Source organism: Artemia franciscana, chromosome 18 (genome assembly GCF_032884065.1).
Source record: "Artemia franciscana chromosome 18, ASM3288406v1, whole genome shotgun sequence".
NCBI lineage: Eukaryota > Metazoa > Arthropoda > Branchiopoda > Anostraca > Artemiidae > Artemia > Artemia franciscana.
In genome coordinates this window covers 28,743,765-28,758,123 of record NC_088880.1, presented here as the reverse complement: position 1 = coordinate 28,758,123, position 14,359 = coordinate 28,743,765, and the positions used below count along the sequence as shown (strand labels likewise).

The following is a 14,359-nucleotide window of genomic DNA, read 5'->3' as shown; positions in this document are numbered from 1 at the left end:
TCGTATTAAAACGAGGTCCTCAGCCGTTTTAATGCAAATCAGATCAGTAGACAGGCTACCATTACCCAATTCAACCTTTGAATGTCCTTTCTTTTTTCCGTTTTTTTTTCAGTCGATTCTCTGGCTTTATCTAGGTTATTTCAAAACGCTGTGTGTTTTTGACCAGTCAGCTTTGTCAATATTCTGCAAGGTTTAATGATGACAGGTTAGATAGGGTTAGGTTATAAATCTCAGAAATGGATTAGAATATCAGAAATGCTCAACATTCGCCATTAGTGTATGGTGAATGTCAACATTCACATTTGGAAGTCCAGAGAGGAAGGGAGAAAGCCTACCATTAAGTTTAATTGATTTTATCTAGTGATGAGCTGTGGGGTTGTGTCAAAGAGTTGAGTCCGAGCCATACTGCATGTTGTCGAAGAAACTTTTATGTTTATGGGTCTACATTACATAATGGGTCTAAATAACTTTATGGGTCTACATGCGTTTCGTCACTGAGAAATTTATTTCGAATTTTATTTATTTCCTTTTTATTAATTAAATCTGATTTAGCCTTGAACCTTGACGCCTTGAACGCCTGTCAAGAGGCCTAATTGAAAAAGAAGAGTTTTCCCTTAAATCAAGCTGAAACCACTTTCCAAAGGATAGGAGAATCAGAGTCTAACCCTCATTTTTTTTTTTTCAATATTATCACAGGTGTAGACTTATCTTTGAAGGATGCTTGAACCTTCATAAGGAGGAAAAATTGTAGTGAACAAATCGGGAATCACCCCATCTGCCACAGGGGAATCACGCCATCTACCAAAACCAGACCCTTCCTACAAAAAAAGTGTTCAGGCAGTTTTTCATAATAGAATTGCTTTCCTATTAAAATCAAGTTGATGAACTATGGTGCAAATTTAAGAGCCATGGCTAATTGAATAAAAGGCCAAGACAGATAGTCTGAGTGAGAGAAAAAGCTGGCTTAAGCCTACTTAAGAGTTGTATGAAAATTATGTCATTTCACTTGTTGATAGATAGTCTATCATCCATCCTAGGGCAGAACCAAGGTAGATAAGTCGTGGAATAAGTATAATTCAAATAGTCTATGAGTTTCCATGAGCCATTTAAAGGTAATTGGAGTTCCCACTTTGGAGACTTCATATAGAGGGGATGATCATAGCAACAGAAGGGGGCAACAGACTGGAAATTGAAATTTGGGATTTCCTCTTTAAGAGTCGAAGTGATTGGATTAAAATAAGACTATTGAATGTTTGTCCAATCGAAATGTTCCCAACGCTTACCCTGCAATCAGTCTTACCCTAATTTGATTTTTCTCTTTTCAATACTAATACAAGTATAGACTTGCCTTTGCGGGATCTTTGAAGCTGTATAAGTAGGCAAAATGCAGGTAGGAACTTGAAAGAACATTCCCGGGGCCTAATTTGACCATTTGGTTCATTCATTAGCCTGAAACAACTGTTACACGACTATTCGAATGTCTTTGCAGCCTTCCTGATACGAAAAATAATTACCAATGGGGCTGAGGATAGTATATATGTTACCGTGAATGTCTGCAATTGGTGAATGTCGACATTCACCAATGAACGTCCAAAATAATTTTTCTCCTTGGATTTAGTCAGCTTTGCCAGTCAACTTTTTCGATTTAATGCAAGATTTGATCATGATAGGGTAGGTTAGCTTAACTTAGGTTTTTAACTCATTTCTGATGTTTACAACCAAATATAACGTAATCTAACCAAATCTTACCTGACCTAACCCAAACTAACATAATCTAACCTAATCTTAACTTTTACCATCATAGCTTGCATCAGACTGAAAAGGCTGACTCGTAGCGCTGAATTGAATCCAAGCAGAGAAAAAGGAATTTGAACATTCACCGGTGAATGTCGACATTAACAGTATATCGAACATTCACAATAACATATATAGTCCTGAATTTTTACCCGGATTGTTTTTTTTTTCAAATACTAACAGCCATAGAATTGTTTTATAATGTTTCAATGTTTAGAAGTAGGGAAATGGCCCTGATTTAATACTTCGGTTGCTTTTCTTTTTTTTTTTAGATGTTAGAGCAGTTATATATATATATATATATATATATATATATATATATATATATATATATATATATATATATATATAGAGTGAGAACGGTTTATCAAATCACTTTCGTAGCTCTTGGCTAATTTGTAGTTGCAAAAACATTAAAAACAAAAGTTATGCACTGTTAAACATAGTCATAAAAAAAGGCACAAATGAATTATAATATCGGTTTGTCCTTGCACGTATAGGAATCAGTTTGGACTTCTGTCTAGTTCTGCTGTCAGGTTCTGGTAAGATGTCTCAATGGGCTGGTTCTAAAAGCAATGTTTTTCCAAACCTCATGATGAGATCACACAATCTTTCTTCTAGGCACTGAATTTTTAGTGTAATGAGTGCTTCATGGTAAGGAATGTCTCTAGAACCCAGGATAATCCTAACTGCCTTTTTTTGCACTGACTCTAGGTCGTACATCAGGTTAGCAGTGGGTAGTACTTAAGGGCCCGACACAGGGCAAGCTTACTCCAAGACTGGTCGCACATAACAAAGATATGCATGAAGGGGACTTTTGGCATCGCAACCAAAGTGACGCATTTAGGACAGTGTTTGAAGGGAAGAATTAACTTTCCTAATTACACTGTCAACATGTGCGGCGAAAGAACAGTCTCCGGAGAAAATAACACCGAGTATCTTCACTTCTGACACTACAGGAAATGGAACTTCAGGAGAGGGGGGATCTCTTATTAGGGGACAAGTCCGAAGGATTTTTGACTTGGTAGCGTTAATGATAAGATTGGACTCATTACAGTGGGAATTTAGTTGGTCAAAAAGGTCACTAGCAAACTGGGCTATATGAGTTTTACCCTCAAGTAGATTAGTAAGCACGAACGATAAGTCATCCACAAACCTATACCTGTCTTTGTGCTCGCTCAATATGTAGTTGATCACAGCAAGAAATGTTATGCTTGCGAGTTTGGTGCCTTGTGGGGCCCTGCAGGCTATGCCACTCCATTTGGAGTCAGTGTCTTCTTCATGGAGTGCAATTTTTTTCTGTTGGCGTCCAGACAGAAAATCCACTACGATTGACAGAGTTTGACGCGTAGCTCCCATTCGCTTTAAGTTCAGGCATGCAATGTGGTGAGATAGAAGGTCAAACAGTTTGCGAAAATCAATCACAGCTAGATCAACAAAATGACCGTCGGTCTCAAGCTGCTTTAGAATGTGGTCGAACATTCTTACAAGGTATACGGACGTTCAGCACTTTGGTAGTCCTCCGTTTTGATATTTCTCTATGGATTCACGAATTTGAGACAACAGGCGGCAGAGTATGAAAGATTATGTCACTTTCGCAAAGCATGGAGTTAAGGAAATGGGTCTCAAGTCATGAATGACCCGTATGTGCGCTTTCTTCCACGGTGAGGGAAACACACCGAACGCAAAGCATTAGTTAATCAAAATGTAGAGTGGGAGAGCAAGGAGCAAAGTATATTCATGGATAAATTTGGTAGGGATCTAGCCAGGAAAAGGTGAGACTCCCGTCTTTATTTTTCTTAGTTCTTTGTACACGTCGAACTCACTTAATTTGGTCAAAACGTCTGTGGGGAAATCTTCAAGCAGCGATTATTTTTTGTGGAAATTCACAAGGAAGGTGTTAACGGTACGGGACCCAAGTAAGCGCCCACTGTCGTCTGTTATCGTTATAGTGGACTTAGACGATTTCCCACTGAGTTTCTTGACCGACCGGTGCCATTTCACAGGCTCACTGTTCAGAAGGGGCACCACTTGATTTTGGCTTTGCGTACCGTGCTCACTACCTGGTTCCGTACAATTGCTCCTTGGTCTGTTTTACCACACGAGTAAAGATTACTTAACTCGCAGATTTTGGCTTTTATTGCGGAGATGATCCGTGGTTTGTCGTATTCACTCAGAGTCACTGTTTTTGTTGTGAATATTTTACAATACTTAGAGGAAAATACCTCATTGAAAGCGCTTACTCTCTGCTCAAGGATACCGTCCATGGACCCTTCAGGGAAATTGTATGTAGCTACTCACGTATATATGTAGCCGTATTCACGTATGGCCGAGTCTGTTAGGGGCTTTGTTGTCACTCGTGAAAACATAGGTTTCTTCACCGAAGTTTTGGCCTTGAGTATCAGGGCATGGTGATCAGAAAACCCAATTGGTACTAGGGAAGTAGGGGGGAGGTAGAAGTCTTCAATGTTCGTTAGGATAAGGTCCAGGGTACTACCGGATGAGTGCGTGGGGATGTCGACAATCTGCTTCAGAGAGAGGCTGGCCGTAAGCCAATTTTTTTTAGTCTGGTTGAAATCCCCAGCGATTATAAAGCCAGGACAAGTGTATCTGCTTCTGCTTAAATCGGCTATAGTTTGGAGGTAAAAAAAAAGATCGCGCCGGTTTTTAGTGCTCTCTGGGTAGTAAACCGACGCGAAAATCAGACACGAAAAGCGGTGAGATAGACACGGGTATTTACAAATTACCCAGATAACCTCATGATTCGGGTTAGTATATTCAGAGAGGAGTTTGCATGAAATGTCTCTCCGCACATAGATAGCAACACCCCCACCGAGTCGATTGTCACCTCTGCTGCTGCGCGTGCTGATAAACGAATTATATACTGTAACTTGTTCTGAGGCATCATCAAGGTTCCAGATTTCTGTCACAGCAGCAACAGCTGCGTTTCTGCCTCTGAGTAAAACTTAAAAATCTTCCAGCTTGTTACAGTGAGATTGGCAATTTGCCAGAAGGAAGTTTGACATAGTGCAACGAGGTCTTATTGGACTCAAGACAGGTGGACTTTCTTGGATGACTCACATAGGATTTTTCAAGCTTAATAAATGGTTGGGTGGGAATGTGAAAATACGTTTCCGCTTGTTTATTTGACCTGCAGATAGATTCGTTGCATGAAATAACCAGAATGCCACTGTTCAAGAGTCTGTACAACCCAAATTGTTACCCGGCCCAAATTGCAAATTGTTACCAATTTCCACAGTCCCGCTCTTTCAAATTGTTACAATAGAACTGAGTGTTAAATATGATGTCCATAATTAGGACTTGGGTTGTTTTCTAAACGTTAACACAGCCATAGACGTGTTTTTATAGGATATTATATGTATTATAAGCAGAGAGCGATTTGGATAGGAAAATCGGTTTCCACAGCTGCATTTCACCTATATGCACAATCATCACATTCTGGCAACGCACTAGTACTGCATATATAAAAATTTCTTCTTTTTTTTCACCAGCCACTTCGAATAGAAGGAGTTGTAGAAAATTTGGAAGGAACTTATTCGATTGGAAATTAAAAGTTCCAGTCTTATTTAGGATAAATTTTAAATTGTATGCTGGTCTTTAGAGGCATAGGAGATGTCAGTCCAACTTATCGAATTTGACTCGGTTATATATTGTATCTTCTGTTGTTTTGGTGGTTCATTCATTTATTGATGGTAATTTGTGGCTTAATTTGAGCTATGGCTGATAGCCCATAAGCTATAGCCCATGGTTTAATTTGAGCTATAGATGCATTCATTAGATTGAAAAAAACTAGAACGAAGTTTTTCGAGAATCTGTACAGTCTTACTGTTCCAAGAGTTGTTACAAATTGAGGTGAATGTTGTATATATCGTCTTGATTTCGTACCTATTTTGTGCTCACAAATGTGTAAAAATCTTAGTAGCTATTTTAATATCTAGCTGTTGACTCAACTAAAATCTTGTGAAATTGTCAATATTTTGTGTATTATTTTTTAGGTTGCTTCGAGTAGAGTTCTGTGCGATACAAGCAGCACATTTCATAGGGATTGACGCCGTTGAGCTAAGTGGCACAATTGATCCACCATCTATACCTAAACTAAGTTCGCATCCTATAATAAAAAAAATTATATCTCTAATACCGTTTCGTGATATAGCCCGAGGTGCTGAAGAATGTCTTCTCCAGGAAGAAAGGGAATATTCTCATCTCCAAGAGGGTACTGATGCTGGTCAATCAAAGAACCTGTTACTGGACCTTCCTAAGGAGCTCTATCTAAAGATCTTCAAGTACCTTGAACTACCTGATATTTGCCGCTTAAGAACTGTTTCCAGAGCTCTCTACGAGCTTGCAAGTGATTCTAGTCTGTTTGTGATTGTTGATACAAGGTCGTTTTGGTATAAAGTAAGTAGTGATACCCTTGTGAACGTAGGGCCATTATTGGAGTATACTAAGAGACTGGATTTATCGTGGTGTGGACCCTATGGAAGGATTAGTCCTGCTCATTTTACTAGGTAAATAATTGGGATTGTTGTATTTTAGATTCTCTCTTTTAGAGCTCTCTTTGAGCTGGCATGTATGCTTAGTCTCTTTGAGAGTTGCAATTTCAGGATAATGCAGGGCAGAGTGGCAATGATTTTTTCTATAAAGATATAAAAAAATATTTATTTTTCGAAATGCAGGAGGGGGTTTATTTTTCAATAAAAACTCCCAAAAGGTATTTTTTCAAAATTTTGGAGGGTAATTGCCCCTCCCTCCAGTTGGCAAAACCAAAACTATAAAAAAACGGAATATTGATACCAATAATTACATCAAAAGAATCGCATTTTAATGCTGATTTGAAATATATAAGTTTCATCAAGTTTAGTCCTACCCATCAAAAGTTACGAGCCTGAGAAAATTTGCCCTATTTTAGAAATAGGGGAAACACCCCCTAAAAGTCATAGAATCTTAACGAAAATCACACCATCAGATTCGGTATATCAGAGAACCCTACTGTACGAATTCCAAGCTCCCGTCTACAAAAATGTGGAATTTTGTATTTTTGCCTGAAGACAAATGACGGATGCGTTTTTTTTTTTTTTTTTTTTTTTTTTTTTTTTTTTTTTTTTTTTTTTTTTTTTCAGGGATGATAGTATCGACCCAGTGGTCCTACAATTTTTCGACAGGGCTCATTCGAACGGAAATGGAAAGTTCTAGTGCCCTTTTTAAGTGACCAAAAAAATTGGAGGGCACCTAGGCCCCCTCCCACGCTCATTTTTTTCCAAAGTCGTCGGATCAAAAGTCTGAGATAGCCATTTTATTTAGTATAGTCGAAAAAACTAATAACTATGTCTTGGGGGACGACTAACTCCCCCACAATCCCCGTGGAGGGGCTGCAAGTTACAAACTTTGACCAGTGTTTGCATATTGTAATGGTTATTGGGAAGTGTGCAGACGTTTTCAAGGGGATTTTTTGGTTGGAAGGAGGGGTTGGGAAGAGGGGGTTATGTGGGGGAAACTTTCCATGGAGGAATTTTTCATGGGGGAAGAAGATTTCCATGAAGGGGGCGCAGCATTTTCTAGCATTATTAAAAAAAAACAATGAAAAAATAAATATGAAAAAGTTTTTTCAACTGAAAGTAAGGGGTAGCATTAAAACTTAAAACGAACAGAAAATATTACGCATATAAGGGGTTCACCTCCTCCTAATACCTCACTCTTTACGCTAAATTGTTTTTAGTAATTTCAAATATTTATACTACGGCGTTTGTGATTCAGGGAAAAAATTTAGCTTTAGTGTAAAGAGCGAGGTATTGACGAGTGGACGAACCCTCTCATATACGTAATAAAAACATACGAATATAGAAGTTTGTTACGTAAGCTAATTCGCAAGTTACGTATATCTTTCACTAATGAAAACGTTCTTAAAAAATTGAAGTTCTAGTTGCCTTTTTAAGTACCCAAAAAATTGGAGGGAAACTGGACCTCCTCCCCCTTCCTTTTTTCTCAAAATCATTTGATCAAAACTATGGGAAAGCCATTTAGCCAAATAAATAAATATGCAAAGTTCGCTTCAATTATTCATCTGCGGAGAGCCGAAATCAAAACATGGATTAACTAAAAAACGTTCAGAAATTAAATATAAAAAAAACTATTTTTTTTAACTGAAAGTAAGGAGCGACATTAAAACTTAAAACGAGCAGAAATTACCCCGTACATGAAAGGGGATGTTCCCTCTTCAACGCCTTGCTCTTTACGCTAAAGTTTTTACTGTTTTGAAAAGTAGAGTTGAGAGAAAGAGTCAAACTTTAGCGTAAAAAGCGGGGCGTTGAAGAGGGAATATCCCCTTTCATATACGGGGTAATTTCTGCTCGTTTTAAGTTTTAACGTCGCTCCTTACTTTCAGTTAAAAAAAATTAGTTTTTTTTCATTTAATCTTCTACCCTAAAATGGAATATTCCCATGGAAAACACCCTGCATCAATTTAATGCTTCTTCTTCCTTCTAGGATGCTTCTTCTACTAATAGCATTTTGAAGACCAACGGGAACCAGTCCACTTTTTCCGTTTTATTGAACATTTTGTTGTTGGTCAGATATTTCACCGCTTCTTAACCTGCCTCTTTTTTGAGAACTATTATTTGTTTAGTAATCTCACTGCTACTACTACTAATAATTACTCACCGCAGCACCAAGCCACCTGAGGCCAACACAGCTACGCACGCTCCTTCTCCAACCCAATCTATTCAAGGCCTCCGTCTTTACACCCTCCCAGGAAGTTCCCATTTCTTTTAATTCTTTATTTATGATATCCTCCCACACCAGACGAGGACATTCTGCTTTCAGTGTAGCCCCAGACGGTTGGCCAATAAGGACAATCTTCGGTAATCTGACATCCTTCATCCGCAGAACGTGGCCTAGCCATCTCAACCTTTCTTTCATTATAGCCCTAGAAAGCGGGATTAAATCACATTTATCGCAGAACCTACTGTTTGAAATACGACCAGTCAGCCAGGTACCCAGAACAATCCGTAGGCAATTTCTCTGGAAAACATCTAATAAATTTGCATCCACTTTTCGGTGTGCCCATGTTTCAGAGCCATATTTGACCACTGTCATCACTGTAGCTTCCAATATTCTAATCTTGGTTTGCAGACTTATCTTCCTATTCTTCCAAACTTTTTTTTAACTGTGAAAAACACCCTGAGTCTTGGCTATTCTACTTTTAACATCTTCACTGCTCCGAGCGTCTTTACTAATAATACTTCCAAGGTAAGTGAAGCTGGTCACCTGATCAATCTTTTCGTTGCCCAACGTCACCTTTTCATCATAACTCATTCCTAGTCTTAGTGACTTAGTCTTCTTAACATTAATTTTCAAACCTATTCTAACACCCTGAACTGGCAAAACCTCTAAAAATTAATTCATTTTGCTCAAACTTTCGTCTAATATGCTTAAATTGTCAGTATAATCTAAGTACAGGAGAGTTTTCCCTCCCCATTAGATTCCATGGTCTTCAATTGCCTTTCCTGTGCTCTTTAAGACAAAGTCCATGAAAATGATCCATGTAAAGGGGGATAGAACACAACCCTGCTTACCTCATTTCCTACCTTAACCGTAGCAATATTATTCTCATGCATAGCACAAATCACTTTAATGTATTTTTCTGGTATAGCATACAAGGATAAGGCCTTTGCTAAAGCTCTTCTATCGACAGAATCGAATGCCTGCTCATAATCTATAAAACTGAAGACCAAAGCTGTTTGACAACGAAGGCACTTCTCAATTATTAACCTAATAGTGAAAATTTGGTCGACACATCCTCTGCCTTTTCTAAAACCGCACTGTTCTTCTCTTCAAACTTTGCCTACAGTATCTCTCAGTCAAAAAAATATCATATTACTAAGTAAGTTGCTACCTACAGAGACCAGACTAATGCCTCGATAATTACGAAACACACTCTTGTCACCTTTCTTATGCAGTGGTTTAATTAAGGTTTTCCTAAAAATCATTAAGTACTTCTCCTTTTTCAAAAATCATATTCATAATCTTCAGTAGTTTATTTCTAACCTCAGAGCCACCATATTTAAAATACTCATTTATCACACTATCGTCACTAGGAGCCTTATTATTTTTTAATACTTTCAGTACTGTCGCTAATTCTTCCTCACAAAACAAATATTCCTTCACATCTAAGGTATCACAAACTTTTTCACTTTCATCTATATCTTTTCTTGTAACTCTATCTCGGTTTAGCACAGTCTCAAAATGTTCCGCCCATCTCTCTTTAACTCTTTCCTTATCACTAATTGTGACCCCATTCCTATCTTTAACTGGGACTAGTCCGGATTGACTACTTCCTCTCAATTTATGAATATGCCAGTATAATATTTTACTATTATGCCGTCTAGCTGCATTTTCCAGATCCTCGGCAATTTTATCCATGACCTCCACTTCACACCTCCTTAGTTCATATTTCAATGCTTTCTCCACTTTCTTTACATTCCTTTAGTTTTGTATTATCTATCACTCAGATAATTCTTGTACAAACCCCTTCCACTCTCTATTAAACATAAAGCTTTTTCACTAATATTCCTAGTTGCAGTCTTAACTTTCTTCCCTATGACACCATCAGCCACTTCACAAATTGTTTTTCTAAAATATTCCATCCATCTTCCAAATTGTCAAATTTTAAGCTCTCGAATTTAGCATTCAACTGTTCCTGGAAAGTTTCTTTCAAATTTTCATCCTGGATTCTACCAATACCATAGCTTCCCGGGAGGTAGTTACCCTTCCGAAATTTCAGCTTTAAATTAACCTTAGACACTACTAGATGCTGATCTTTACTTTTAACATCAATAACAGCACTCCTATCTACCCTAGTATCTTGTATTGATCCTGCTAGTCTTCGGTTTACAATAACATAATCAATAAGGGTTGCTGTCTTAATAATCTTTGTAATATCAAGTGTCATTTATTTGCTATTCTGATAGTATAATGGATCGGACCATAGACTGAAATATTTAATCCCTAGCAAAACATGATTAACATTCTTTTTTTCAACTTTTAACTCATTTTTATTTTTGAAACTGCAATTCTATTGATTACTGCGCGTTTTATTGATTTTTTTTTTGTCCATATATTAGTAGGCCGTAGCTTTACTTTTCCAAGTAAAGCCCATTTTCAAACCCATTTTATGAAATAATGTTTCTGTTTTGCAAAAGTGGCTCGCTGCCAATTACAACCCCTTATCCGAAAATCTATCATTTTATTTTTACTCACCAGCTTTCTACACAGTGTTGTAGATGAGGGCTACGCTTGACAACACAGACCTGACGGATTTATCCATATTGTGAGGGTCGATCGATATAAAAAATTATGGGTGGAACAAACAAAGGTCAAGTAACAATCCTTTTCTTTCGTTTTTAAAATTTATATTTTGTTTATTTCTTTGTTTTTCAGCTTTGTCAGAGCTTGTGGCAGCAATTTAACCCAATTTTATCTAGAAAACTTGTCATTTTATGAATGGTGATTCATTTTATTGGGTTGTGTCAAATTGTAAATAATAAGAATTCTTTCTGCAAGGCTGATCGAATACCGACTTGGACGGATGTGTTCATATTTCGATGGTTAATGAACTTCGAAATTTTTGATAGGTCAAACAAAAGTCCAGCAGTATTCTTTTTTTTTTTTTCATAATTTTGATTTTTCAGCTTCATCAGAGCTTGTGGCTGCCATTTAACTCACCTATATCTTGAAAACTGTCATTTTATGAATAGTGACTCATTATATTGGATTATATCAAGTTGTAAATACTTAGAAGAAATCAGTCTACAAGGCTGCTCAAATATTGACTCCGATGGATTTGTTCATATTTCGATGGTTGACAGACTTAAAAAATTGTGGATTGGACGGACGAAGGTCAAGCAAAATGTTTTGCATGAAATTTTACATGATTTGCCGGAACTTACTCATCTGGGTCTAGGTAAGTCTTATCTACAGAAATAAAGAAATAGAATGAAGGCCGAATTCTAAAAGAAAAAAAAATCATGGTTTGAGTGGTTGGCACGCAAGACTTAAAATCCTTCATCCGTGAGGAAGGGCTTCGAATCCTGCTGTTGCTTGCTATTTGGTTTGGAACGGTCAGTTGTGTGACTTTGTAAGCTCAGCCAGAGTGAAATCAGCTGCAAATGGGTACCTGGTGAAATCTGGGGAAGGTAAACAGGAAGGGTGTCCGAAGGCACAGGATGGCTGGCCCCCATCCCCTCATTGCACTTCCTGGCTGAAAGGCCATACCACAAAGATCAGGACCGACAGTAGGGACTATAATGTACAGTACTGTATTCTTTATCTTTACCTTTTATTTTTCCGTTAACCCGGAATCGCACTAAATTATGAAATTTTGAAATTTCATGGTAATAATGGCAATAATCATGGTAATAATGTCAGAGGTTCAGGTCACTGCTTACTCTCCTTTTCTATGACGTAAAAGAGAATCAGGATAACAATTTTGCCGCTATTTTGCTAATCTCTTGAAATTGCGATCACGATTTTATGTTTTTTAGCTTAAAAACTGCAGCTTTTTAAGCTTAAGCTTAAAAAGCAGCATTAAAGCTGCTTATGTTGGTCCTTCACTACCGTTTTTTCTTTTTCTTTAATCATTTAAAATGAAGCTGTTTTGAAAAGCAGCTGTCTTTAATCATTTATGTTTTAAGCTATAAAACTGAAACAGAAAAGGAACTTCAGGGATTTAATGAAAAATCCGCGTGTTTACGTGTTAACAACCTTAATAGAGTTGCTATTTTAGTTTAGACTTGCCAAAACACACATTCTACTTTATCAGAGCCCTTTATCGAGTCTTTCAAAGTTTTATTGGAGTTTTCATAAAAATCATTGGAACTAAGCTTAATAGAAACACACTGTTTTTCTTCTTTTAAAATATCAATGTTTTTAAGTGGTAAAAGTCTTATTAAATTTGTTACAAAAAATTGTTGAAATTTTGACTTGATAAAAGATACAATGTTCTTCTTGTAAAAAATCCTTGTTTTTGAGTTTTCAAAGCCTTATTAGAGTTGCTGTAGAAAAGTATTGAAACTTGGCATACTGAAGTACACTTTTTCTACTTGCCAAAAATCTATGTTTTAAGTGTTTAATAGTCGTATTAGCGCTGCTAAAAAAAACTGAATCCGCAAATTTGAAATTGAACCTGCTACTTACCTGCAACCCTAGTGTGCTGTCGAGATTTCCCAAAGTGAACTTGTATACTGTTTCATTAGTAGACTAATGTAAAATCTAGTAATTGAGGTAAAAGAGGCCATTCGCAGTCCAACAACAATGAAGTTCCTGCTCCTGATGGTCTTCCTGTCGAACTTATTAAAGTTGTGTTTCCTCTGCTAGAGGGTATACTACATAAAGTAGGTCTTGCTGTGTGGATGACAGGCCATTTGTAAACGAAAAATTGAGTGATGCCGGTCATTGCACCGATCTGTGAGGAAGTGATTTGTGAGGAACCGATCTGTGAGGAAGTCAATAAGAATGATTGCGAAAATTATTGGCACATAAGCCTTACAGGCTTATGTGCCAAAAATCATTACCCTCTAAAATCATGACAAGGATTCTTCTAAACCAAATCAGAGCCATGACAGACCATATCATTAGTGATTATGAGGCTTTTTTCGGCCTTGGACGGTCTACCACTGACCAGATCTTTGTAGTAAGATTAAATAAAAAAACAAGTTTCTCCTCAAAGCCTCGCTCTTTACGCTAACGTATGACTCTTTCTCTTAACTCTACTTTTTAAAACAGTAAAAACTTTAACGTAAAGAGCGGGGCGTTGAGGAGGGAAAGCCCCTTTCATATACGGAGTAATTTCTGTTCGTTCTAAGTTTTAATGTTGCTCCTTACTTTCAGTTAAATAACTTTTTTTTTTAATTTAATTTCTGGACGTTTTTGAATTAAGCCATGTTTTGATCTTGGCTCTCGGCATATAACGAAATTTGCATATCATTTTTTTTGGCTAAATGGCTTTCTCATAAATTGGAAGATTTTGAGAAAAAAGAAGCGAGGGAGGAGGCCTAGTTGTCCTCCAATTTTTTGATTACTTAAAAAGGCAACTAGAACTTTTAATTTTTTACAAACTTTTTCATTAGTAAAAAATATACGTAACTTACGAATTAACTTACGTAACGAACTTCTATATTCGTATGTTTTTATTACGTATATGAAGGGGTTTACCCCTCGTCGATACCTCGCTCTTTACACTAAAGCTTAAATTTTGTCCCAATTCCTTAAGAATGACCTCTGAATCACAAAGGCCGTAGAATAAATAGTTGAAATTACTAAAAATACTTTAGCGTAAAGAGTGAGGTATTACGAGGAGGTAAACCCCTCATATGCATAATAATTTTTTCTCGTTTTAAGTTTTAATGCTGCTCCTTCCTTTCAGTAGAAATAACTTATTTTTCATATTTATTTTTTCATTGTTTTTTCAAATAATGCTAGAAAATCTGGCGCCCCTTTCATTGAAATTCTCTTCCCCCATGAGAAGTTCCTGCATGAAAATATCCTACCA

The 14,359-nt window shown here is 37.1% G+C and overlaps 1 protein-coding gene across 1 annotated transcript in view; it reads left to right on the top strand.

Annotated features, from left to right (window-relative positions):
* The window catches only part of LOC136038839 (F-box/LRR-repeat protein 4-like), a 65,916-nt gene that overhangs the window by 26,015 nt on the left and 25,542 nt on the right, over positions 1 to 14,359 (top strand). Inside the window, exons 5-6 of the mRNA XM_065722252.1 lie at positions 5,811 to 6,323; positions 11,502 to 11,773. Coding sequence (XP_065578324.1) covers positions 5,811 to 6,323; positions 11,502 to 11,773 — 785 coding nt within the window. The remainder of the gene's footprint in view (positions 1 to 5,810; positions 6,324 to 11,501; positions 11,774 to 14,359) is intronic.